General features: G+C 43.7%; 1 protein-coding gene across 3 annotated transcripts; it reads right to left on the bottom strand.

The window, feature by feature from the left end:
- Positions 1-242: 242 nt before the first annotated feature.
- Positions 243-26,127, bottom strand: LOC143281346 (uncharacterized). Of its 3 annotated transcripts, XM_076586550.1 has the most exons (11): positions 25,989-26,127; positions 24,170-24,271; positions 22,977-23,082; positions 21,121-21,201; positions 18,250-18,347; positions 16,354-17,045; positions 8,865-10,553; positions 7,311-8,819; positions 3,596-3,732; positions 1,972-2,072; positions 243-745 (listed from the first exon to the last, which is right to left on the bottom strand). In XM_076586550.1, the coding sequence occupies exons 1-11, from the start codon at positions 26,037-26,039 to the stop codon at positions 662-664; spliced, it is 4,650 nt and encodes a 1,549-aa protein (XP_076442665.1). In that variant the 5' UTR covers positions 26,040-26,127; the 3' UTR covers positions 243-661. The 3 variants fall into 3 exon arrangements, with proteins under 3 accessions (XP_076442665.1, XP_076442663.1, XP_076442664.1); XM_076586548.1 differs by having other exon boundaries at positions 7,311-10,553; XM_076586549.1 differs by having other exon boundaries at positions 3,596-3,729; positions 7,311-10,553.
- Between the last annotated feature and the right edge of the window lie 1,690 nt (positions 26,128-27,817).

Raw genomic sequence — 27,817 nt, 5'->3', positions numbered from 1 at the left:
GAATGGGTGGTGCTGCAATGTGACGACGTGCTGTGTGCAGGGACAGCAAGAAAAATGTAGTGTGACAGTAAAAGAAAGACAGCTGCAGACAGAAGAATGGGTGGTGCTGCACTGTGGGGATGTGCTGTGTGCGGGGACAGCAAGAAAAATGTAGTGTGACAGTAAAAGAAAGACAGCTGCAGACAGAAGAATGGGTGGTGCTGCACTGTGGGGATGTGCTGTGTGCGGGGACAGCACCCTCAACTTCACTCAAACTGTTGTGACCAAAAAGAATGCAGTTCAATACATGCACAAACAAAACACTTTCTAGCTGACAGGGGGGGATGGGGGTGGTTTCATTCAGTTGTCTGATGTCTACTGTCATCCACATACACTTGGTGTCGGTGACAACACACACACATGGTTCAGCTTCACTCCGTCCACAACACCAAAGAGATCACAGTAACTCATGACCATCACACACCCAGCACCACTTTACTGGGTGGGTGTATACACTTTGTCTACATATCACAATTTTCATTAATTTTGAATAATCATGTCCACACATCACAGATAGTCCTGCCTGCACTGCTGCCATCATGGTGAAGGAATGAAGTGGGTGGTCAGTGACAACATCCAGACAGCCAGTGGCTGATGACAGGTCAGGTCAGGTCAGGTCAGGTCAGGGCAGTGAGTGTCCTGTGACCTGCTTGTAGATCCTGGCCAGGGCCTCTGGCAGCAATACCCTGAGGAGGTAGTCCACGTCCTGCACACACACAACATCACACTGCCTGTTACATCACCACACACCACACTGCCTGTTACACCACACTGCCTGTTACATCACCACACTGCCTGTTACACCACACTGCCTGTTACATCACCACACACCACACTGCCTGTTACATCACCACACACCACACTGCCTGTTACATCACCACACACCACACTGCCTGTTACACCACACTGCCTTTTACATCACCATACACCACACTGCCTGTTCCACCACACTGCCTGTTACATCACCACACACCACACTGCCTGTTACATCACCACACACCACACTGCCTGTTACACCACACTGCCTGTTACATCACCACACTGCCTGTTACATCACCACACACCACACTGCCTGTTACAGCACCACACTGCCTGTTACACCACACTGCCTGTAACATCACCACACATCACACTGCCTGTTACACCACACTGCTTGTTACATAAACACTGCCTGTAACATCACCACACATCACACTGCCTGTTACACCACACTGCTTGTTACATAACCACTCACCACACTGCCTGTTACATCACCACACACCACACTGCCTGTTACATCACCACACTGCCTGTTACATCACCACACATCACACTGCCTGTTACAGCACAACACACCACACTGCCTGTTACAGCACCACACACCACACTGCCTGTTACAGCACCACACTGCCTGTTACAGCACAACACAACACACTGCCTGTTACAGCACCACACTGCCTGTTACAGCACCACACACCACACTGCCTGTTACAGCACCACACTGCCTGTTACATCGCCACACTGCCTGTTACATCGCCACACACCACACTGCCTGTTACACCACACTGCCTGTTACATCACCACACACCACACTGCCTGTTACATCACCACACTGCCTGTTACAGCACCACACACCACACTGCCTGTTACAGCACCACACACCACACTGCCTGTTACAGCACCACACTGCCTGTTACAGCACCACACTGCCTGTTACAGCACCACACTGCCTGTTACAGCACCACACACCACACTGCCTGTTACAGCACCACACACCACACTGCCTGTTACAGCACCACACTGCCTGTTACAGCACCACTCACCACACTGCCTGTTACAGCACCACACTGCCTGTTACAGCACCACTCACCACACTGCCTGTTACAGCACCACACACCACACTGCCTGTTACAGCACCACACACCACACTGCCTGTTACAGCACCACACTGACCTTTAACTGGAGGTGGTTGAAAAGTGTCATGAGGACATCCATCACAGCATCTTCCTGGCCGCTGGCAAAAAACCTCAAGTTGGACGTGAAATCAAGGTTACCTGTCAACAGTCAAACACATCACTTACCTTGAAATCAAGGTTACCTGTCAACAGTCAAACATCACTTACCTTGAAATCAAGGTTACCTGTAAACAGTCAAACAGCCAAACATATCACTTACCTGGTCCTCCATAATATTATATGTGTGTGTGTGTGTGTGTGTGTGTGTGTGTGTGTGTCTGTGCGCGCATAAATCAAAGTCAAAATATAATTTCATTACTTTTTGCTGGTCTTTCTGAATGCACCAACTGATCCAGCTATTTGCCGTCAAGGGTTCTACAAAAATCCCATGTCTCTGTGAATGCACCAACTGATCCAGCTATTTGTGGTCAAGGGTTCTACAAAAATCCCATGTCTCTGTGAATGCACCAACTGATCCAGCTATTTGTGGTCAAGGGCTCTACAAAAATCCCATGTCTCTGTGAATGCACCAACTGATCCAGCTATTTGTGGTCAAGGGTTCTACAAAAATCCCATGTCTCTGTGAATGCACCAACTGATCCAGCTATTTGTGGTCAAGGGTTCTACAAAAATCCCATGTCTCTGTGAATGCACCAACTGATCCAGCTATTTGTGGTCAAGGGCTCTACAAAAATCCCATGTCTCTGTGAATGCACCAACTGATCCAGCTATTTGTGGTCAAGGGTTCTACAAAAATCCCATGTCTCTGTGAATGCACCAACTGATCCAGCTATTTGTGGTCAAGGGTTCTACAAAAATCCCATGTCTCTGTGAATGCACCAACTGATCCAGCTATTTGTGGTCAAGGGCTCTACAAAAATCCCATGTCTCTGTGAATGCACCAACTGATCCAGCTATTTGTGGTCAAGGGCTCTACAAAAATCCCATGTCTCTGTGAATGCACCAACTGATCCAGCTATTTGTGGTCAAGGGCTCTACAAAAATCCCATGTCTCTGTGAATGCACCAACTGATCCAGCTATTTGTGGTCAAGGGTTCTACAAAAATCCCATGTCTCTGTGAATGCACCAACTGATCCAGCTATTTGTGGTCAAGGGTTCTACAAAAATCCCATGTCTCTGTGAATGCACCAACTGATCCAGCTATTTGTGGTCAAGGGTTCTACAAAAATCCCATGTCTCTGTGAATGCACCAACTGATCCAGCTATTTGTGGTCAAGGGTTCTACAAAAATCCCATGTCTCTGTGAATGCACCAACTGATCCAGCTATTTGTGGTCAAGGGTTCTACAAAAATCCCATGTCTCTGTGAATGCACCAACTGATCCAGCTATTTGTGGTCAAGGGTTCTACAAAAATCCCATGTCTCTGTGAATGCACCAACTGATCCAGCTATTTGTGGTCAAGGGTTCTACAAAAATCCCATGTCTCTGTGAATGCACCAACTGATCCAGCTATTTGTGGTCAAGGGCTCTACAAAAATCCCATGTCTCTGTGAATGCACCAACTGATCCAGCTATTTGTGGTCAAGGGTTCTACAAAAATCCCATGTCTCTGTGAATGCATCACCGGATCCAACAGCACCAACAACAATACACACTCACGTCTGGTGTGGCCGCCCTGCTGGTACAGTTGGTGGCGATGGCAGTGCAGCGTGCCGCGGGAGATGGCGATCAGGTCAGGTTTGAAACTCTCCACCAGTTTCCTCACCTGCTGGTCACTTAGTGACGCCAGGCACCTGCTGACAGCATCACATGACAGCATCATCACATCATCATCATCATCTGCTGACAGCATCACATGACAGCATCATCACATCATTATCATCATCTGCTGACAGCATCACATGACAGCATCCAGTCACATCATCATCATCATCTGCTGACAGCATCACATGACAGCATCATCACATCATCATCATCTGCTGACAGCATCACATGACAGCATCCAGTCACATCATCATCATCTGCTGACAGCATCACATAACAGCATCATCACATCATCATCATCTGCTGACAGCATCATCACATCATCATCATCTGCTGACAGCATCACATGACAGCATCCAGTCACATCATCATCATCATCTGCTGACAGCATCATCACATCATCATCATCTGCTGACAGCATCACATGACAGCATCCAGTCACATCATCATCATCTGCTGACAGCGTCACATGACAGCATCCAGTCACATCATCATCATCTGCTGACAGCATCACATGACAGCATCCAGTCACATCATTGTCATCTGCTGACAGCATCACATGACAGCATCATCACATCATCATCATCTGCTGACAGCATCACATGACAGCATCCAGTCACATCATTGTCATCTGCTGACAGCATCACATAACAGCATCATCACATCATCATCATCTGCTGACAGCATCACATGACAGCATCATCACATCATCATCATCATCTGCTGACAGCATCACATGACAGCATCCAGTCACATCATTGTCATCTGCTGACAGCATCACATAACAGCATCATCACATCATCATCATCTGCTGACAGCATCACATAACAGCATCATCACATCATCATCATCTGCTGACAGCATCACATGACAGCATCATCACATCATCATCATCATCTGCTGACAGCATCACATAACAGCATCATCACATCATCATCATCTGCTGACAGCATCACATGACAGCATCCAGTCACATCATTGTCATCTGCTGACAGCATCACATGACAGCATCCAGTCACATCATTGTCATCTGCTGACAGCATCACATGACAGCATCATCACATCATCATCATCATCTGCTGACAGCATCACATGACAGCATCCAGTCACATCATCATCATCATCTGCTGACAGCATCACATGACAGCATCATCACATCATCATCATCATCTGCTGACAGCATCACATAACAGCATCCAGTCACATCATCATCATCATCTGCTGACAGCATCACATGACAGCATCATCACATCATCATCATCTGCTGACAGCATCACATGACAGCATCATCACATCATTATCATCTGCTGACAGCATGACATGACAGCATCATCACATCATCATCATCATCTGCTGACAGCATGACATAACAGCATCCAGTCACATCATTGTCATCTGCTGACAGCATCACATGACAGCATCATCACATCATCATCATCATCTGCTGACAGCATGACATGACAGCATCATCACATCATCATCATCATCTGCTGACAGCATGACATGACAGCATCATCACATCATCATCATCATCTGCTGACAGCATCACATGACAGCATCATCACATCATCATCATCATCTGCTGACAGCATGACATGACAGCATCATCACATCATTATCATCTGCTGACAGCATCACATGACAGCATCATCACATCATCATCATCTGCTGACAGCGTCACATGACAGCATCCAGTCACATCATCATCATCATCTGCTGACAGCGTCACATGACAGCATCCAGTCACATCATCATCATCTGCTGACAGCGTCACATGACAGCATCCAGTCACATCATCATCATCTGCTGACAGCATCACATGACAGAATATCTGAGATAAGTAAGGTGATTGATTTTTTAGTGAATTCTGGCCATTTTTGCAGTTATAGTGTATGTATTTTATTGGGGTTTTTTGTTCAAGTATAAGCTGTGTGTGCATGGTTGCGTTTGTAAATCAGAACCAAAATATTATTCAATACTTAATTTCCACCTGAGCGCTTGAGAAAGAGAGAGCGGAAGAGAATAAAACTGTGTGGTAGAGAAACGCCTGTATCTGGTGTCTGTGTTGTCTGGTGACTAGGGAGGGGTGTCAGGTTTAAAAACAGCTCTCCATCTCTTCCCTAGGGGGTTGTGACAACATCCCTACTCTCCTAGCGAAGAGGGCTTCACGACAGTCGGCACTGGGGACGGGCAGCACTAAGACCCAGTGCAATCTTGCTTCCCAGTTTGAGTTGAATAAACAGTCCTTCACAAAAGACAAAGCTATAAATGAATTCCCACTACAGTGGAGAAACCACTCACCTTAAGCCTCACTCTGCTGTTGGTCCAACTGTAAACTTATGTCAATCTATGATATAAGCCAAGCCAGCTGGGCCTATAAGTATACAGGGTTCCCATAGATGTGACCAAACAACATTTCTGACTTTTTCCAGACCTGTCCCAGACCTGAATGCATATTTCCATACCAAACACAAGCCGAAAGTTGTCTGCAAGATATACCAAACAGTTGTCTGCAAGATATACCAAGCACAAGCCGAAAGTTGTCTGCAAGATATACCAAGCACAAGCCGAAAGTTGTCTGCAAGATATACCAAACACAAGCCGAAAGTTGTCTGCAAGATATACCAAACACAAGCCGAAAGTTGTCTGCAAGATATACCAAGCACAAGCCAAAAGTTGTCTGCAGGATATACCAAACACAAGCCGAAAGTTGTCTGCAAGATATACCAAACACAAGCCGAAAGTTGTCTGCAAGATATACCAAGCACAAGCCAAAAGTTGTCTGCAGGATATACCAAACACAAGCCAGCACAAGCCAAAAGTTGTCTGCAGGATATACCAAACACAAGCCGAAAGTTGTCTGCAAGATATACCAAACACAAGCCGAAAGTTGTCTGCAAGATATACCAAACACAAGCCGAAAGTTGTCTGCAAGATATACCAAACACAAACCAAAAGTTGTCTGCAAGATAAACCAATGTTCAATTTTCATTACTTTTTGTTTGTTCATTTAATTTTGTTTATTTTTTAATTTTTTTTATTAAAAAAAAAATACATTAAGCTCTTTATTACATGGTACTGATCAAGGGTTTTGTTCAAATTTCATGACTTTTCCAGACCCTCAGGTGCAACGCATATTTTTCTGAAACTTTTCCAGCCCTGAAAATGGTTTTCCAAGACTTGAGCAGACACTGACATACAGTGTCCACGAGGGTCTGTGTTCAAATCCCACCCCCAGTCTCCACCTTTCTGCTAAGTTGGACCAGAAAATCAAACTTAGTGTCTAGTCAATCAGGTGAGATAATAAACCATGGTCCAGTATGCAGCACACACTTGGTTCAATGAAAAAGAACTGACAACAACACGGCTGTCCTCTGGCAAAATTCTGAAGGAGAAACCGACTCTGACAGGTATAAATGTGCAATAAATGCATACACTCAAGGCCTGACAAGTGTGTTTGGTTTTCCTGCTGGTCAAGTATCTGGCTAGCTGATGTGGTGTATACAGCATATATGGATTTGTCTGAATGCAGTGACACCTCCCTGAAAAACAAACTTTTGCTGACTTCAGACTGTGAAGACAGCCAACCCGTCAGTGTGCAGCCACTCACCCACTGGAGCTGGCAGGGTCCTGGAGCTCCCTGGCCTCATTGCTCTCCGTCAGGCTGGTCAGCGGACTTCTCTCCCCAGAGCTGTGTCGGCAGCGTTTTGCAGTGTGCTGAGGACTGTTCTCTGAAGATGAAGGGACGTGCCTCTTGCCTGCTGCCACCCTGCCTAACTGACCTCCTGACTGCCCAGCACACGGTCCTTTGTTGCTGCTGTCTAGTGCTGCTGACTGGGCAGAGGGGCAGACTTCTCCCTCTGTTGACACACTACTGTCATCAGACTGTTTCTGTGGACAGGCCACCGTTGGTGTGTGATCAGGATTTTCTCTGGCCTTGCTGCCTACTGACTGGTGCCTACCATCACTGCCATAAACGTAGGGCACATCCAGAGGAGGCAGCCAGTCATCTGAGCAGCTGTCGCTCCACTCCTTCTGTGCCCATTTCTGACACAGCATGCCATCCCACTTGCTGCCATGAAGACTGTGCACTGCAGTCCCTGATCTCTTTGGGGAGGACGGACCTGATCTCTTTGGGGTGGAGGGGCCTGGTCTCTTTAGGGTGGAGGGGGTGGACGGGCCTGGTCTGTTTGGGGTGGAGGGGCCTGGTCTCTTTGGGGTGGAGGGGCCTGGTCTTTTTGGGGAGGATGGACCTGATCTCTTTGGGGTGGATGGACCTGATCTCTTTGGGGAGGATGGACCTGATCTCTTTGGGGTGGATGGACCTGACCTCTTTGGGCAGGATGGACCTGATGGACCTGATCTCTTTGGGGAGGACGGACCTGATCTCTTTGGGGAGGACGGACCTGATCTCTTTGGGGAGGTGGGGCCTGATGGACCTGATCTCTTTGGGGTGGATGGGCCTGATGGACCTGATCTCTTTGGGGTGGATGGACCTGATCTCTTTGGGGAGGACGGACCTGATCTCTTTGGGGAGGACGGACCTGATCTCTTTAGGGTGGATGGGCCTGATCTCTTTGGGGTGGATGGGCCTGGCTGGGTACCCGAGGCACTGGGGATGCAGGGACTTCCTGGCTGGGTATCTCCGATCTTGGGGGAGCTGGGACTTGCTGATTGAACCCCTGCAGTTTTCGGGGTGCTGGCATTTCCTGGCTGAGTCACTGATGCCTTAGAACTGCCCAGATACCCAACTGATGTCTTTTCATAGCAAGGCATCTTTGGCTTACAACCTGACTGATGTCCTCTAAAGTGAAGATCAATGACAGAAAACAAAGCTTCATGGGATGAAGAGGACGCAGAAGGGCGGGAGTAGTGTATCACAGGCAGGGTGTCTGAGGAGTCACAGACCAACTTGCTGCTGCTCTGCCCACAAGGTTTGTCTTGCAGACTTGCTGAGGGAGACAACCACCGTGACCTGTTGCTGGAGTGACCTCTCTTTCTCGCTGTCCACTTTGAGCGTCCTTTGTCCCTGGCTTTCTGTGCTGTTCCGGCGCTGCCTGTGCTGGTGCCTGAGCTGTGCCTGCCTCTCCGCTTCCTGCTGTCTGTGCTGGTGCCTGAGCTGTGCCTGCCTCTCCGCTTCCTGCTGTCTGTGCTGGTGCCTGACGACGACCAGCCAGCAAGGGTGTGACGGGGATGCCCAGTGTTGCTGGGCGGATGATCAGGACTGCCAGACACAGGGGAACTGGGACTTTTGTGAGTGCTTCTTTTTCTCACTTCTGGACCGGGGGTATGTGTTGGTTGTTGATGAAGACTGGGGTCAGTGCTTTGTGTGAAGGATGGCTGACAGGAGTGAGGACACTGATGCTGTGTCAAGGTACCTGCGTCTTCACAGCTGAGAGGTGGACACTTCTGTTTGGGGACGGAACCGCCACAAGTGCTTTTAGGTGTCTGGAACAATGGCCTGTGCAGTGAGAAGGCACTAGGACGGTGTGAGCTGAGGGAACACAATCCCCTCTTTGTGGCCTTTTTCAGTCCTTTTGATGTACCTATTTCAGTCCTTGTCTTTGGAGCTGTTTTCTCATCAGGTGATGCATACTTTCTCCGCTTACTTCTATCATGATACAGTGAATGTTGGCTGTCTTTACTGCACTGATTTTCTGACATCTTTCCACTTTGACTTGATTTCCCTCCGTCTGTCACTGCTTTGCCATCTGTACTGAGCGGTCCGTGATCACTGTCAGTCTGCAGACTGCTGGCTGCTCTTTTCACCCCGCTTTTTGAAGAAGGTGAATAGTTTTTCTTTGAGGGTGATTCTGGAGATGAGAACCCCAAATCAATATCCACCACCTGAATGACAGGTTTGGGTAACTGTTTGGAATGCTCAAGTTGAATACATCTTGATGAAGGTGAAAGGTTTGAAATGCTGGCTTTGGTCTTCGGATCACACTGGGACTTGGATGTGTTGTTGCAGACAGTGACCTCACTACTGTTTGCACTTTGGGCGTTCTGTTTTGAGACAGTGGTGTTCCTTGACAATGGGGAGCTGTGGGACTCTTTAGACCTAAACAGGGACATTTTCTGTGTGTGTCCTTGAGCACCAACACAAGTCAAGACCTTGATCTCCGGGTCAGTGAGGTCAGGTAACTCCTGGTCTTGTAAATCACCAGTGCCAGGGATGGACTCCATGGGTGACGTCAATCTCTCTCTTCCACCCCAGGTGGACAGCTCTCTGTCATCCAACTTCTGTCTGTCTCCAGACCCCAGCTCAGAAGTCTTCCATTTGTTCCTGGGCTTCAATGCTACCCTTGTCTGTCTATCTAGTGACTCCAGTTCAGGTGATGATGGTGTCTCTAAGGACTCTAATGTTCTCTGTTTATCTGGTGAGTCCAGTTCAGGTGATGCTGGTGTCTCTAAGGACTCTAAGTCCAATGTTCTCTGTTTATCTGGTGAGTCCAGTTCAGGTGATGCTGGTGTCTCTAAGGACTCCAATGTTCTCTGTTTATCTGGTGGGTCCAGTTCAGGCAATGCTGGTGTCTCAAAGGACTCTAAGTCTAATGTTTTCTGTTTATCTGGTGGGTCCAATTCAGGTGATGATGGTATCTCTATGGACTCTAATGTTCTCTGTTTACCTGGTGGGTCCAGTTCAGGCGATAATGGTGTCTCTAAGAGCTCTGACTTCTTGACTTGTAGTTCCACCCTGTCTACTAATCTGTCCTGTCCATCTGAACGCTTCGCACCAGTGATGGCTGCGGTGGTGACAGCTGTTTCTTCTCCAGAGAACTCCCTTCTTTCTCTGGCTTTCGGTCTCAGTGTCTTTAACAGCTGCTGATGCCTCTCCTCTCTCTTCTTCAGGCTGTCAGAAACAAAATACAAGTTACTGATTAAATCAGTGATATCAAATGTTAGCAGCTGTGCACTGCACCAACTATACATACAAAAGACAAACTTGTACAAAACTATCAGTGTCATACTGTGGTAAATCTCTTTACATATCAGATACATAATCGTTCCTGTAATTAAATCACGTATAATATAAACTAATTACAATATTATTATAATAAATAATTATTCATTTTTCTCTGCCTTGATGTTTACTCCCTCAATTCCTCCACTCAAAAAGGAAATTAAAAACAAAAACAAAAATAATAACATCAAAACCATGTACTTAGATTACTTAATTAGGAATGAATAACTAAAATAAACCTTACAGACATGTACATAGATGCAGGATGAGACAGAATAAAATCATGCAAAATTTGAATGCTGTGTCTATGACCCCTTCAATACCATGCTGATGCAGAACACACACATTACACATGGTTGCTATGCTATCCTATTTATTTTATTAAGGAACTAAATTACTATTGTCAGATTTAAAAAATATGTAGAAGTGTGAAGATGCAAAGTGACATCAGAAGGAAAAAAAGAGGCATGGAAAAGTGAAAAAAAAGGAGGATGAGACACTAACAGACAGGTAGGCAGACAAAGACATAGACAGACAGCATCAAATCAAACACAAGAGCAGTATGATGATGAAAATTGACACTAAGATGTATAGTCTTTGAATTACAATGTTCAAACTTGTGTGATAAAAAAAAACCCATTAGAACCAAGACTGAACCAACAAATGCAGTTTGTGCAGAACAACATCATAAACAAGACTGAACCAACAAATGCAGTTTGTGCAGAACAACATCATAAGTTTGAACTTTAAAAATTAAAATTAAAAACCTAATTTCACCAGTTAGTGCTGTGTTGACTGATGCTATACCCAAACATCCAAATAGGTGTACTTTGTTTTGGTGACAACATAGCAGGAAAGTCATCTTCAGAGCAAGGTGGGGAAAGAGGGGAAAGGTGGAGTGGGGTTATCACTATGTACAAAGTGAACATTTTCTATCCAATTTTTGCTCACCACTGGAAACAAGTGTTTGGTCAACCGTAAGTTGTGAGCTAGCCAACAACTACTGGCATTGCAAAGTTTAATGATAATAATACAGATCTGTCAAAGTCCTACTGGCACTGCAAAGTTTTATGATGATGATAACAATAATAATAATAATAATGGTATTTATATAGCAATGAATCTTGTGCAGAGACAAATCAAAGCGCTTTTGCACCAGTCATTCACAGGCATGCATAACTCTAAAACTGGAGAAACTGAAGACAAGGGAGAGGCCGGAAAGGGAGGCTATTTTGGGAAGAGGTGGGTTTTAAGGCCAGACTTGAAAGAGCTGAGTGTCTAGACTTGACAAAGCAAATGAGGAAGTTCATTCCAGAGAGAAAGAATGGTGGCCAAGAGTCGAATGTTTGAATCTGGGTAGATAATACAGATCTGTCAAAGACCTACTGGTATTGCAAAGTTTTATGATGATAATACAGATCTGTCAAAGACCTACTGGTATTGCAAAGTTTTATGATGATAATACAGATCTGTCAAAGACCTACTGGTATTGCAAAGTTTTATGATGATAATACAGATCTGTCAAAGACCTACTGGTATTGCAAAGTTTTATGATGATAATACAGATCTGTCAAAGACCTACTGGTATTGCAAAGTTTTATGATGATAATACAGATCTGTCAAAGACCTACTGGTATTGCAAAGTTTTATGATGATAATACAGGTCTGTCAAAGACCTACTGGTATTGCAAAGTTTTATGATGATAATACAGATCTGTCAAAGACCTACTGGTATTGCAAAGTTTTATGATGATAATACAGATCTGTCAAAGACCTACTGGTATTGCAAAGTTTTATGATGATAATACAGATCTGTCAAAGTCCTACTGGTATTGCATAGTTTTATGATGATAATACAGATCTGTCAAAGACCTACTGGTATTGCAAAGTTTTATGATGATAATACAGATCTGTCAAAGTCCTACTGGTATTGCAAAGTTTTATGATGATAATACAGATCTGTCAATGTCCTACTGGTATTGCAAAGTTTTATGATGATAATACAGATCTGTCAAAGTCCTACTGGTATTGCAAAGTTTTATGATGATAATACAGATCTGTCAAAGTCCTACTGGTATTGCAAAGTTTTATGATGATAATACAGATCTGTCAAAGACCTACTGGTATTGCAAAGTTTTATGATGATAATACAGATCTGTCAAAGATACTGGCACTGCAAAGTTTTAGGATACAAATCTGTCAAAGTCCTACTGGCACTGTAAAGTTTTATGATGATAATACAGATCTGTCAAAGATACTGGCACTGCAAAGTTATATGACACAAATCTGTCAAAGTCCTACTGGCACTGTAAAGTTTTATGATGATAATACAGATGTGTCAAAGTATTTTCCAACATTTCAATGTTTTATGATCATAATACAAATCTGTCAGTTTCAAACTGTCCCTGTCCTCATCAGCGCTTTCTAACAAAATTATGATTGGGAATCAGACCTATTATCCCATTTCAATTATGTCATCTGACTCATTTAAAATGTTACATTTAAAAACATGACTCAAGACACAGAGAAGCTATTGTGTTTACACTAAGTGTGAAGGTCTTACACTGTCTGCTTTCACACAAGTGATCTTTTGACCCATGAAGGCTTTGCCTCTTGTTTAATAAACTATACAGTAAGTGAGGATGATAAGATCTGTTTGCACCTGTGATGTGCTGGCTCATACAAAAGCGACAACAGCTGTGTTTTACAACTCCCGATGGCTTTGATATCAGGCTGACAATCAGGATGTTGTCAGTACCAGGAGTCAGTGTTTTCCGAACAGTGTATTTTCAGTTTCTGTCTTAAATATTTTCTGTCAAACTAATCTTTTGAAAACCCTGAATATCAATCTTATAATTTTCAAAAATAACAAACTGCTCCATTAACAGACTCTGGCAGTCACTATACTGTTTGAAAAAAAATACTGGTGAAAACTAATCGTACTGTTGCCAGCCAGAAAACTGGAAGCAGACGTGACTACAGAAGTAGCCAGTGGGACAACTGAAGTAGGCTGTGATTTCAAACTAATCAAGATGACCAGTGTTAATGTGTAATACACAGTATGTCACATGGTTTGACAGCAAGCTCCTCACAATACAGTTCAAGTTCAGTCCAATAACCCATGGACATGGGGCAATACCAAAGAGTAACAGAAACACTGATGGATGGAGTCTCCCGCTGGACCGATGGATGAGTAGGCAGGCAGGCTTATCTGTCGGTGTGTGTCCTCATATGGGAGAAGAGGCTGATTCTGGATGCGCAGCACTTCCCACAGGTGTTGCAAGGGAAAACGTCTCCAGAAGTTGAGCCCTGCTTCCTTCGCTCATGCTTCTCCTTAATGGCCAGCGTTCTCTTGCTTTCAAATGTCTTTATGACACGAGAGCACAGCATCCTCCAGCGAGAGCAGTCAAGGGCACCAGTTTCCCAGGAAGCAATGTCTATGTCACAGGCTCTGAGGCAGGGTCTTCTAACGTCATGGTGGCCTTCCTTCAGCTGGCCATACAAGAGCATCTTCGGTATCCTGCTGTCTGTCATGTGGACAACGTGTCCTGTCCAGCATAGCTGGCACTGGATCAGCAGGCTTTCCATGCTGGGCAGGCTGCTCCTCTCTAGGACCTGGAGGTTGGAAACCCTGTCTTGCCACTTTATGCTGAGGATCTTTCATAGGCATAGATATGGACCAAATTATTTTACTCGTTATGAGAAAAATGTGTTTTGGAAGGATGTCTTTAATGCCTTGAAAGATTTTGCAAACATGATTTGGCCACAAAATGAAGCACAAATGTTGGCTGAACCAATATTTTATAATAACAAATTTGTTTTGAATAATCTTGAACTAAACAAAAGGGAATGGATTTGAGAGGGCATCTGTAATGTTGCAGATCTTTATCAAGAAAACAGTAACCTCATGTCATATGTGGAATTTCCAGAAAAGTCTAACATAACCACAAATTTCCCTTCCAATGCAGGTTTACTGAAAGTGATCAAAATTGTCTTGCTAAAATCAAGCATACAAATAGAGAGTAATATGAGAATGCAGTTCCCCGCCTTTTTGACTGAACTATATTCAGTACAAAAAGGTAGCCGTAAATACGACGATCTACTGGGTCAGGGAAAAGACCTTCCTAATTTTTGTCAGATATGGAACAACAAATGTCAGGGAGACATCAACTGGAAAATAGTTCTGAAGAAAATACAAAAAAAAAAGAAAGAAAAGAAATTAAATTAAAGTGGTTTCAGATCAGATCAGTTCATAGGATTCTAGCAACAAATATAATTTTGAAGAATATTGGTTTAGAAATCGAAGATACTTGTACCTTTTGCAAGCGAGAAAAAGAAAATATGCAGCATACTTTTTGGAACTGCAAACGGGTGCACTCCTTCTGGCTACAATTTGAAGGAACTCTGAATGAGAAATGTCTTCACCTCACACTCAGTCACAGAGTTCAAAGTCAGTAAATCATTCATACTCTTTGGTTATTTGGAAAAATTCAAGTCAGATGATGCCTTTCATCTGGTAATTCAACTCGCAAAATTTTTCGTATACAAATGTAAAATGAATAAATACCATTTTTTAATCCTTTTATATATAAAAATATGATATTATATTGAAAAGTATATTGCTGTAATCAATTCTGAATATAACAAATTTACCAATAGTTGGTTCTTCTATACACCACTGTTTGATGATGTGCATGTTTAACATGGCTAAAAACTATCTTATCTGAATCTATAATATTCTCGTATTCAACTGAATAAAAGATATCATAGTACATACGGTGTATTTTCTTTTCCTCGTGAAAAAATTAAAATACCCCCACTTTTTTTCCCCCTCCCTTGTGCTAATCATCTTGTTCCCATGTGCAGACGTGTAACACGAGCTTGTGTGTGTGTGTGTGTGTGTGTGTGTGTGTGTGTATCTATGTCATCATAAGTCTGTGTGATTTCATGTATGTCTTGATTTAGTTTATTTACTTAAGCGTCCAGTTGCAAAAGAAAAAACAAAACATCTTTGTACATTACATCAATATGAATGTATGATATTATGATGTCAAACTATCAATGAGAAGACCTCTTGTGACACTATGTTTAAAACTGTAAACCCAAAGATAGAATTAAAAAAAAGAAAAAAGAAAACACACCCTAAAAACAGAGAATAATGGTTTTCAGTTTCAGTGTGAAGGAGGTGTCAAAGTGTGCAGGCTGACCCATATCATAAGCCACACCACACTGATCTACTTCTAAAAAACACAGCAGATGCCTGCCCTCTGAATAAAACCAGCATGCTGGTCTGGCCTTGAGACCATGCCTTAACTTTCAGTCAAAACTAACATCAAATCAAACACAATAAACAAATAAATAAGTAAATACATTACAGCATAACAAAGTGAAAGATAAATAGAGGGTATGTGGTTGATATAAAATATTGTAACAAATGAGACACACTTAATGAACTTGCATACACCTACTCACGTTCACACACACAAGTGTGCAAATGTGCACACACGCATGCATGCACGAACACACACACACACACACACACACACACACACAAGCACACACGCATGCACACACACACACACGCAGAGATACACACCACACATGCAACAACATGCAGTCTCACAAACACACAGGCCAAGCACTCAACAAAGACAAAGGGACCGTGCACAGTGTTGACGAAGGCACTCACATGTGATGGTGACCAGCACCATGTGTGACGTCAGTCCTCACACAGTCTGCACCGTGACGGTGACCTGCACCATGTGTGACGTCAGTCTTCACGCAGTCTGCACCATGTGTGACGTCAGTCCTCACACAGTCTGCACCATGTGTGACGTCAGTCCTCACACAGCCTGCACCGTGACGGTGACCTGCACCATGTGTGACGTCAGTCCTCACACAGTCTGCACCGTGACGGTGACCTGCACCATGTGTGACGTCAGTCCTCACACAGTCTGCACCATGTGTGGCGTCAGTCCTCACACAGCCTGCACCGTGACGGTGACCAGCACCATGTGTGACGTCAGTCCTCACACAGCCTGCACCGTGACGGTGACCAGCACCATGCGTGACGTCAGTCCTCACACAGCCTGCACCGTGACGGTGACCAGCACCATGCGTGACGTCAGTCCTCACACAGTCTGCACCGTGACAGTGACCAGCACCATGTGTGACGTCAGTCCTCGCAGAGTCTGCACTAGCCTGGGTGCTGGCTGCACCACAGGAACACTGGCTGATCAACGGCACCGACGACACCACCCTCATTTTGGTGTTGTTCGTGGTAGTGGTGGTGGTGGTGGTATGCGTGGTGATGGTTGATGACACTGGCAGGAAATATTGGCTGATGTCAGTGTGGTCTGCACCCTCTCCACTGTGAAGCAGCTGTCAACATGACAGATGTAAAATGGTCAGCACTGTCCATGTGTAAACAGCTTGTTATTTAAAAAAGCATGCACACATTGACATGCTGTGTCAGTAGCCATTAGAATGTAGTACATCAGCCAACACAGACTGACAGACAGCCATGGTCTGACACACAAAGAGGGAAGTTCAACCAACACAGACTGACAGAGAGCCGTGGATTGACACACAAAGAGGGAAGTTCAGCCAACACAGACTGACAGAGAGCCATGGACTGACACACAAAGAGGGAAGTTCAACCAACACAGACTGACAGACAGCCATGGACTGACACACAAAGAGGGAAGTTCAACCAACACAGACTGACAGACAGCCATGGATTGACACACAAAGAGGGAAGTTCAACCAACACAGCCTGACAGACAGCCATGGACTGACACACAAAGAGGGAAGTTCAACCAACACAGACTGACAGACAGCCATGGACTGACACACAAAGAGGGAAGTTCAACCAACACAGACTGACAGACAGCCATGGATTGACACACAAAGAGGGAAGTTCAACCAACACAGACTGACAGAGAGCCATGGACTGACACACAAAGAGGGAAGTTCAACCAACACAGACTGACAGACAGCCATGGACTGACACACAAAGAGGGAAGTTCAACCAACACAGACTGACAGACAGCCATGGACTGACACACAAAGAGGGAAGTTCAACCAACACAGACTGACAAAGAGCCGTGGATTGACACACAAAGAGGGAAGTTCAACCAACACAGACTGACAGACAGCCATGGATTGACACACAAAGAGGGAAGTTCAACCAACACAGACTGACAGACAGCCATGGACTGACACACAAAGAGGGAAGTTCAACCAACACTGCCTGACAGAGAGCCATGGATTGACACACAAAGAGGGAAGTTCAACCAACACAGACTGACAGACAGCCATGGACTGACACACAAAGAGGGAAGTTCAACCAACACAGACTGACAGAGAGCCATGGACTGACACACAAAGAGGGAAGTTCAGCCAACACAGACTGACAGAGAGCCATGGACTGACACACAAAGAGGGAAGTTCAGCCAACACAGACTGACAGAGAGCCATGGATTGACACACAAAGAGGGAAGTTCAACCAACACTGCCTGACAGACAGCCATGGACTGACACAAAAAGAGGGAAGCAAGATGAGGAGAAAGCCATGTGCAGCTACCTTGCCAAAAGCAGAGTTGACTGTGTGTGCAGAGCCCTGCAGTCGTGGGCATACATAGGCCACCAGCTTCACTGACTGAATACCCCGCCACCGGTACCCTGACAACATAATACAACATAGCAAACTTCTACAACTTGAAGATGCATCACCATACAATACAAAGTAATGCAGTATATTACCATAAATTACAATGTAACGCAGTACAAACTGAGACTTATACTGGAATGCATAGAACATGTATCACAGAGCTGCCTGCATGACGAGATAACTCGTCATGGCAAGCATGTATGCTTCGCTGCCACAATGACGAGAACTTATCAAAATATTCTGACTTTCCCTGGTTTGCATTCACTTCGTTGACAAAAATAGTGGTAGCTTTAGCCTGGGGAATCTCTCTAGATTCTATTCATAGCTAGAAACCCCATCTACGTCATGAAGCAGTCCTTTATTTGAACGTTTTGGTTGGGTCACTGTCCAAATGTTTGCCTGACTTCTCTCCTCGCTTGCTCAACAAAATGTCGGACTGACGCCATGCTCAAGACATGCGATCGTGACGAACTAAATCAACCAAGATTTCTTTCTTTAGCTGATGCTCAGAAAGAATTGAAGCGTAAATTCGGAGAAGATAGTGATGAACATTTATAGGACGATCTGATAGAAAATAAATGGAGCAATCAAAAGAGTGGCCAAGTTGCGACAATCAGTGAGTGATGCCGGCTGTACAGATGTTAGCAGTCGACAGAACATGACCGAATTAGCAGCAGAGTGGTATTCTTGGCACGCAGCCAACGCGGTCTGATGAGAACTGAATCAAGTGACTGTGTGAGAGGGGTGAAGAGGAGGGGGGTGGAGATTGAGGGGGCGTGGCCTCACATCCATCTTATCACTTGGAGAAGTCACAATGTATTGTGTATCTATCTCTTAAAAATATATATATATATATTGTGGTTGTTCTAGTATGATTTTGTGTTTGCAGATATCCATTTGTCCAGAAAATATGATGTTTTTGTGCAAATTACCTGACTAATGTTTGTAATGAACAAGTTGAAAATGTGACAAAAAACAAAACACTGATTTCAAAACAACAGCATGTCACTAAAAATATATAAAATGGGAAAACAGCATGTGTTTTGTATTCTTTATTCATTTACCTTTCAGAAAATGTATACTTTTATGGGTCTTTCTCCAATAACAAAGAGCACAGAATTTTTGGAAAATTTATACCCGTTTTTTGTGAAAAAACCCTGGCAAATAGATTTCAATTAAATTTTATTTTTCTGGCAGCGAAAGGGTTAAAGGGAGGCCCATTCTGAGCAGTGATAAGAAACTCTAGGGAGAGCTGGACAGTACAAGGTCTTCAGAGAAGAAGCCCCTCTCAGTCAAGTGTTTCGGCCCTGAATTCCTTACACTCTAAGGGGGCCGGGCCGCACCCAGGTCATGACTCCTGGATGCCCTTGTATTGCCACCTTTTCTTTTTTTTTCCTGGTCCTCAGCAGGTTCAAACCCGTGCCTCCAGTGTGGTCGCCACTTAAGGACTGAGTCAACTTTTCTGGCAGACGTTTTAACCACTGAGCTATCTGACGCCTAGTTTGAGTAGGGAAAATTTAATCCTTATGAAGTTTACTTTCATTTCTCCTCGACCAGATCCAGATGGAACTCTTTTCTGCTGCTTCTGCCATTGCCTTGAGAGCCCATGTCCTCTCTCTGCCAGAAATCGACAGCTGTTTCATGAGGCTGTGGGCAGATGCACTCACAAACTCTCTTGCACCAATCTCTATGGCAAGGACTTTGGCTTGGACGCCAGATTCTCTCAGGCTGCTGGCTAAGCTAGCATACTTCTCAGTCTTGTAGATGTGGGCTTCCTCCATTCTGCTTTCTGAGCACCTGACAACACCAAAGCTTCCTAAAGATCACTGTAATATTACCATACAATGAAATTCAGTAAACAATACCATACAATGCAGGATAATTCAATATATTCCCATGCAATACAATGTAATTTAGTCCAAACTAAGACTTATACTGGCATGTAATGAAACATAGATCATAGAATTCTCTACAGTGAGGCCCATTCTGAGCATCTGACCACACCACAGCCTGCTAAACATCACTGTGCTCTAAACATGTCCCGGTGTTTACGGAAGTGACTCAGCAGCAATGGGGCATCTCCTCTGGTATGTGGTCTCCTAGTGATCAAGCATCAATAGTTCCCTTGAGATTGCCAGTACTGAGACTGATGGATGAACCTGGGCCTTGTTGTGATTGAGGAAGTGGGAGCAATATCATTGAAACAGTGCAGATTATGAGGAAAAAATGTCTTGTGTTTACAGTAACTTGATGGGTTTGTGATAAATGGTGTGCCATCAAACCTCAGGTCAGGTCAGGCTTTATAGAATGAATCAACACTGCACTGCACAAAGTTTCCATTCAGCAACACTGACAACTGATCCACCTGACACCTGTCAATCTCCCTACCACACGCACACACACACACACAAACACATACAGCACAGCATCAAGCAGTGCTGATGACAAGCCCACATGTCACCTGTCAAACTACCTCCTGTCCACACACACATACACACACACGTTTAGAAATAGTTTGTACACAGTTGCGACGTCACTTTGCAAGCAGTTATTATAACAGGTTTCCCCTCAGCTTCCCAAGACCCTATTGCCTAAAATTACTGGCTTTCAAGCATACACCTATCTCTATAAAACTCATCTCTTGATCAAAAACAACAGTGCAGAAAGAGAGGAAGAAACAAAGAATAAGAGAGACAAGCCTGCTGAGCAGTTATTAAAAAGAACTGGAGTCCTTTTGTGCCCACAGTGATACCATTTCTAACTGGGCACTGCCAGGACACTGACCGGAATCAGATGAGGACCTGTTGAGGAGACACTGGTTTTCTCTCTTCTGTTTCAGTGTGAACCCCACTCGTACGCTTGACCCTGAAGCAGTCATTAAATTTAACAATGCACAATGTACTCACAAAAAAAGTAAAACGTTTCCTTTTAATTAGTTGTGGTGGCAGGCTCACATCCAACCAGATCAGAAAACAAATAACAACAATGATGGGGAGGACAGGAACACTGACCCAGAAGACAAGATACAGAAGACAAGATACAGAAGAGGACAGGAACAGTGATCCAGAAAACAAGATACAGAAGAAGACAGAAACACTGACACAAAAGACAAGATACAGAAGAGGACAGAAACACTGACACAAAAGACAAGATACAGAATACAGGACACTGGAGAGGACAGGAACACTGACACAGAAGACAAGATACAGGAGGACAGGAACACTGACACAGAAGACAAGATACAGAAGAGGACAGGAACACGGACACTGAAGACAAGATACAGAATACAAGACACAGGAGAGGACAGGAACACTGACACAGAAGACAAGATACAGAAGACATGAACACTGACCCAGAAGACAAGATACAAAAGACATGAACACTGACCCAGAAGACAAGATACAAAAGACAAGATACAGAAGAGGACAGGAACACTGACCCAGAAGACAAGATACAAAAGACATGAACACTGACCCAGAAGACAAGATACAAAAGACATGAACACTGACCCAGAAGACAAGATACAAAAGACAAGATACAGAAGAGGACAGGAACACTGACGCAGAAGACAGGATACAGAAGAGGACATGAACACTGACCCAGAAGACAAGATACAGAAGACAAGATACAGAAGAGGACAGGAACACTGACCCAGAAGACAAGATACAAAAGACATGAACACTGACCCAGAAGACAAGATACAAAAGACATGAACACTGACCCAGAAGACAAGATACAAAAGACAAGATACAGAAGAGGACAGGAACACTGACGCAGAAGACAGGATACAGAAGAGGACATGAACACTGACCCAGAAGACAAGATACAGAAGACAAGATACAGAAGAGGACAGGAACACTGACGCAGAAGACAAGATACAAAAGACATGAACACTGACCCAGAAGACAAGATACAAAAGACATGAACACTGACCCAGAAGACAAGATACAAAAGACAAGATACAGAAGAGGACAGGAACACTGACCCAGAAGACAAGATACAGAAGAGGACAGGAACACTGACCCAGAAGACAAGATACAGAAGAGGACAGGAACACTGACGCAGAAGACAAGATACAAAAGACATGAACACTGACCCAGAAGACAAGATACAAAAGACATGAACACTGACCCAGAAGACAAGATACAAAAGACAAGATACAGAAGAGGACAGGAACACTGAGGCAGAAGACAGGATACAGAAGAGGACAGGAACACTGACGCAGAAGACAAGATACAAAAGACAAGATACAGAAGAGGACAGGAACACTGACCCAGAAGACAAGATACAAAAGACAAGATACAGAAGAGGACAGGAACACTGAGGCAGAAGACAGGATACAGAAGAGGACAGGAACACTGACGCAGAAGACAGGATACAGGAGGACAGGAACACTGACCCAGAAGACAAGATACAAAAGACAAGATACAGAAGAGGACAGGAACACTGAGGCAGAAGACAGGATACAGAAGAGGACAGGAACACTGACGCAGAAGACAGGATACAGAAGAGGACAGGAACACTGACCCAGAAGACAAGACACAGAAGACATTAACACTGACCCAGAAGACAAGATACAGAGGATATGAACACTGACCCAGAAGACAAGATACAGAAGAGGACAGGAAGACAGGACTCACCTTGAAGACAACTCTGGCTTAATTTATGAAACCCTTTGTCTTTCAACAATCTGTTGTCCCATGTCACATAGTTGGTCAGTACTGGTTTTAACAGTTCTTCTACTTCCTGTGCAAACACAACACACACACACACACACACACACACACACACACACACACACAGGGAGAGTCAGAAACACACACACACACACACACACACACACACACACACACACACACACACACACACACACACAGGGAGAGTCAGAAACACAATTAGTTAGCTACACAAATCAACAATGTGCACTCATTTATTTGTAATTTACACCAAAAACAACAACAACAACAAAAACCACACACAGAGAAATGAGTGTGAATTCCATCATGGTACTGAAAAATGCCATCACATCTAAGACCAAAACTACATAAAATACACAATGCGTTAAAACAGGACTACAAAAATACTAGTACAAAGATATATTTCTAAGAGATGAAGATAGAGAGTTCCACACTTGGATGGGTTGATGAAGGTGAAGACAAAGAGACAGACACTGACACAGATAAAATGAAGACAGACATTTAGAGTGACATACAAAGGAGAGAACAGAGCAAGAAGGTGAAGACAAAGAGATGAAGGTAAAGAAAGACTTTTAGACTAATGAAATTAAGACATGGATTGATGGACACCAAAACAGAGATGAAAGTGAAGATAGATATTTAGATTGATGAAATTAAGACATAGATTTATGGAAACCAAAACAGAGGTGAAAGTGGAGATAGACTTTTAGACTGATGAAATTAAGACATAGATTGATGAAAACCAAGACAGAGTTGAAGGTGAAGACAGACAAGAGACGAAGGTGAAGACAGATCTGTTTATAGACTGATTAAATTAAGTCAGAGTAAGTAATGAAAATGAAGACACAGATAAAAATGAAAGGCATGAAGGTGAAGACAGACATGAAAGTGAAGGCAAAAGTGGTACATACAATATGAAAGTAAAGACAGACAGACAGACAGATATATATATATATATATATATATATATATATAGAGAGAGAGAGAGAGAGAGAGAGAGAGAGAGAGAGAGAGAGCAAGAGACAGAGACAGAGACACAGAGAGAGAGAGAGAGATCTTAAGGTGAAGAAGACAGGTGAAAGTGAAGGTGAAAAGAGACAGGAGAGACAAAAGTGAAGACAAAGTCACAGACTGACCTGCATGTGACGGGGGAGGAACCAGTTGCGGTCAAAATGACACACATGGGAGGGGCTGAGGAAGGGGTGAAGCTCCAGCTGAATCACATCACGAGCGGACACCTGGAACACCACACACTATCAACATCACATCCCTGGATCACCACAACACTGAATTTACATTGTGATACCTAAAATTTATCACCACATCATACAGCTTCTGATAATGCATACAGCTGGTACAACTAATAGAAAAAAACCTGATAATTGCTATAGAACTGACAGCTCAATGAGAATTACTGAACAGATTCTACTGGTTTTCATTCTTTAGTATAGAAGTCTGCTTTTAAAAAAGAAACGAAAAAAACAACCACCATGGTCTTAACTTATATTCTTATCAAATCATTGTTGGAAATGAGAACAAAATTCACTTTTTTCTTCTTTAACTGTGTCTGTTGTTGCTTTGCAAATCAAACAAATTTAGACATCATTCCCAAACCAACATTGCACAAATTTCTTCAAAACGGAACAGAGTCTCTGTGGGCTTTTCCAAATACAACAGACTAAGCAACACACTAGACACCACGTTCTTGGCATCAGAGATCTTTTCCCACCCCTCTTGCGGCCAGTCAGTGACAGTCTCTGTGCGTGTGTGTATGTATGTGTTTGTGTGTCTGTGTGTTTGTGTGCGTGTGCGAGGGTGTAAGTGTACACACTTGTCAGGAGAGCTCTGTGCATGTGTGTGCGTGCATGCGTGTGGTATGTGCGTGTATGCATGTCTACAATGTGGGAGCAACGGAATATTGGAATGTGCGGGTATGCATATATATATTTGTATATATATGTGTGGGGTTGGGGGTGGGGGATATGGGCGTATGTGTGTGTGCTTGTACAAGTGTGTGTGTGTGTGTGTGTGTGTGTGTGTGTGTGTGTGTGTTGGAAGCTGTGATACATAGTCTAGAAATGAGTGTATGTAGGAGGGGGGGATGGGGGAGGGGGGGTAGGGTAATGTGTGTGTGTGTGTTGGGGCTCATGTATGTTTATTTGTATTTGATTGTGCTTTCATATCTGTGAAACTGCATGTTTGTTGCATATCTCTTATGCATGTATGTGTATGCGTGTATGTGTGAATGTGTGTCTGCATGTTTTACATTTATTTGCTTATTTATCATCGTTGTCTTTTTTTTGTTTTTTGCGCTTAGACTTAGAGTTGACTTCATCAAGATTTTGTGCCTTATAATTAAATATTATTATTAGTAGTAGTAGTATTTTATGTATTTTATTTATTTACTTTTTTTTCCTTCAAGGCCTGACTGAATGCTTGGCAGATGTGGTGTAGCCTATATGGATTTGACAGAAAGCAGTGACGCCTCCTTGAGCTACTGATACCGATACTGTTCTGTTGTACATTATTACAGGAACTTTCATCGTAAACATTCTTACATGTAATAGTACTGGCAGGAGGAGTTTGTATTATATTCCATGTTTAGTGTCATATACTGTACCACGTCAAACTGCATAATTATATTTCAAGTATTTACTCCCCTGGGACCTATTTTTAAAGACAATGCCCATGCCCAGTGACATATGTTGATTGATGATGTGAAACACAATGTTCAGTGAACAGGGATGCCTTAAAAAGTAAAAACCAATTATCAAATATGAATTAAGAACGACTCGGAATATTATATTTTGACAAAGACTGAGTGCTTTTATGGTAAACATTTGGCCCGTTTGTAAATTAAATTTTTTCGTGATCCAGATTTTTAATTGTGATAAAAAAAACAAACCCAAACAATTCTGAAAAAGAAACAAGAAACAAATGTAACAAAACACTAACCTGAATAAACTTTAGGCGTTTTTTCCCCATAGACAACCTATTAGGATCCATAACCTAACACAACAAGCGTAACAGCTGTGACTCGACCCACACCGCAAAAATCACCAACAAAAAAGACAGCGGCCTTTCCCAAGTTGAGCTTGAGCTCTCCCCAAACAATCGTTAGAGTTATATCCCTTGTAGCAAGGGCAGCGACCACTGATCTACCTATTTTTAGAACCGAAGTCAATGCATGCTGCGCGCTGACATGCACTGATCGAAACAAAGGGCCTACACTTTCAGATCAGCGGCTGACATCACAAACTTTCGGAGCCTGTTTATTAATATTTACTACCACGGACACACACACACGCACCCCCCCCCCCCCCACACACACACACAGGCAGAGGCGGCTTCCGAGTCCACACACACACACACGCACACACACACACACACACACACACACACATGCACACACACACACACACACACACAGAGACTCGAGATCGAGGGTCAACGTCAGGCCGCAAAATTCATCACCAAGGACTGCAGATCAAGGGATCCAAACTGCGTCACAACAGATTTCCCTTGAGAAATTCGGCCGGGCTGCCGCTCTCCCAAGGAAGAGGTGTCACTGCACTGAGAGCGTCACTTTTTTTTCCATTTTCCTGCCTGCAATTTTCAGCTTATTTCTTCTCCTATCAGAGGATTTTTCTACAGAATTTTGCTAGGGACAAAACCCTTTTGTTGTGTGCACTCAGTGACACCCACCCCATCTGACTCCCCCTCGTTGGATAAATGCACCCACACTGCCACCCACGTACCCCTCTTACTCGATCACCCTCGTTGAAATAAATGCATTGGTAGGCATCTACTTCCACCCACCCCCACTCCCTCTGACTCCCCCTCGATCGATGGATGAATGCATGATTGTCAGGCATCGCCTTCCATGCACCCACACCCACCCCCTCTGACTTCCATTGTCAGGCATCGCCTTCAGTTCCATGCACCCACCCCCACCCCCTCTGACTTCCATTGTCAGGCATCGCCTTCCATGCACCCACCCCCACCCCCTCTGACTTCCCCTCGCGCAAGACCTTCCCCACCTCCTTTACTTGTTTATTTATTTTGATAATGATGATGATGATGAATATTTATTCATTTATTTATTCATTCATATAATTATTCATTGTGCAGATAGACATAATTTTATATGGCGCCCACTCTGACGAAACTGAAAGGAGGAGCAGACGAAGCAGGTAAACCGGAAGTGACGATCAAGAAAACCTGAGAGACTATGATTATCATATTATCATATCAATATCAAGGCATGCAGGCCTGACAAGACCTTTTGCCCGCTTGAAAAGGGGAAGAAAAAGAGTGTCCCCACATATGACGGATGCATTTTTCAACATTGAGTGCGCAATGCTTAAAAAATCGAGAAATATGTAGAGTGAGTTTTGTATTGAAAATACTGTAAATGAATGTCAAGATAATTTAAAAAGTATTCACTGTTCCCGGTGCGGAAACAACGTCTTGTGACAAATTATTCCAAACATTTCTTACTCTGTTAGCAAAAAATAATGTGCAAATCTGCAAAGCCAATGATTCTTTTAGTAAATCTTCGTTAACATTTTCAGTACTGTCTAAATGTTCTTCTTCTTCCATGTCCACCCACGGTCAACATTTTGACTATTATTGGCGTTTTAGAGAGTGCGCAGGGAAAAAAAAGCATACATTTATCCCATAATCTGTGAAATGATTTCGTGATATACAATGTATATCACTGAATAGTTCACAAGCACAACCATAACTCTTCTTTTTTTTTCCAGTGCGAGGACAGTTGTGGG

The sequence above is a fragment of the Babylonia areolata genome, chromosome 4 (genome assembly GCF_041734735.1).
Source record: "Babylonia areolata isolate BAREFJ2019XMU chromosome 4, ASM4173473v1, whole genome shotgun sequence".
Lineage (NCBI taxonomy): Eukaryota > Metazoa > Mollusca > Gastropoda > Neogastropoda > Buccinidae > Babylonia > Babylonia areolata.
The sequence above is the reverse complement of the archived record's forward strand: the minus strand, read 5'-3'. Positions and strand labels throughout refer to the sequence as shown.

Excerpts from the sequence above, each read along its gene's own strand:
- LOC143281346 (XM_076586548.1), bottom strand. The coding sequence starts at position 26,039 with ATGGATCCTAATAGGTTGTCTATGGGGAAAAAACGCCTAAAGTTTATT. Across the intron at positions 18,348-21,120 it reads CAGGTCCTCATCTGATTCCG|GGTACCGGTGGCGGGGTATT; the intron begins GTCAGTGTCCTG and ends TTATGTTGTCAG. Across the intron at positions 10,554-16,353 it reads GGTGCTGGTCACCATCACAT|CCTGAAGAAGAGAGAGGAGA; the intron begins GTGAGTGCCTTC and ends TGTTTCTGACAG.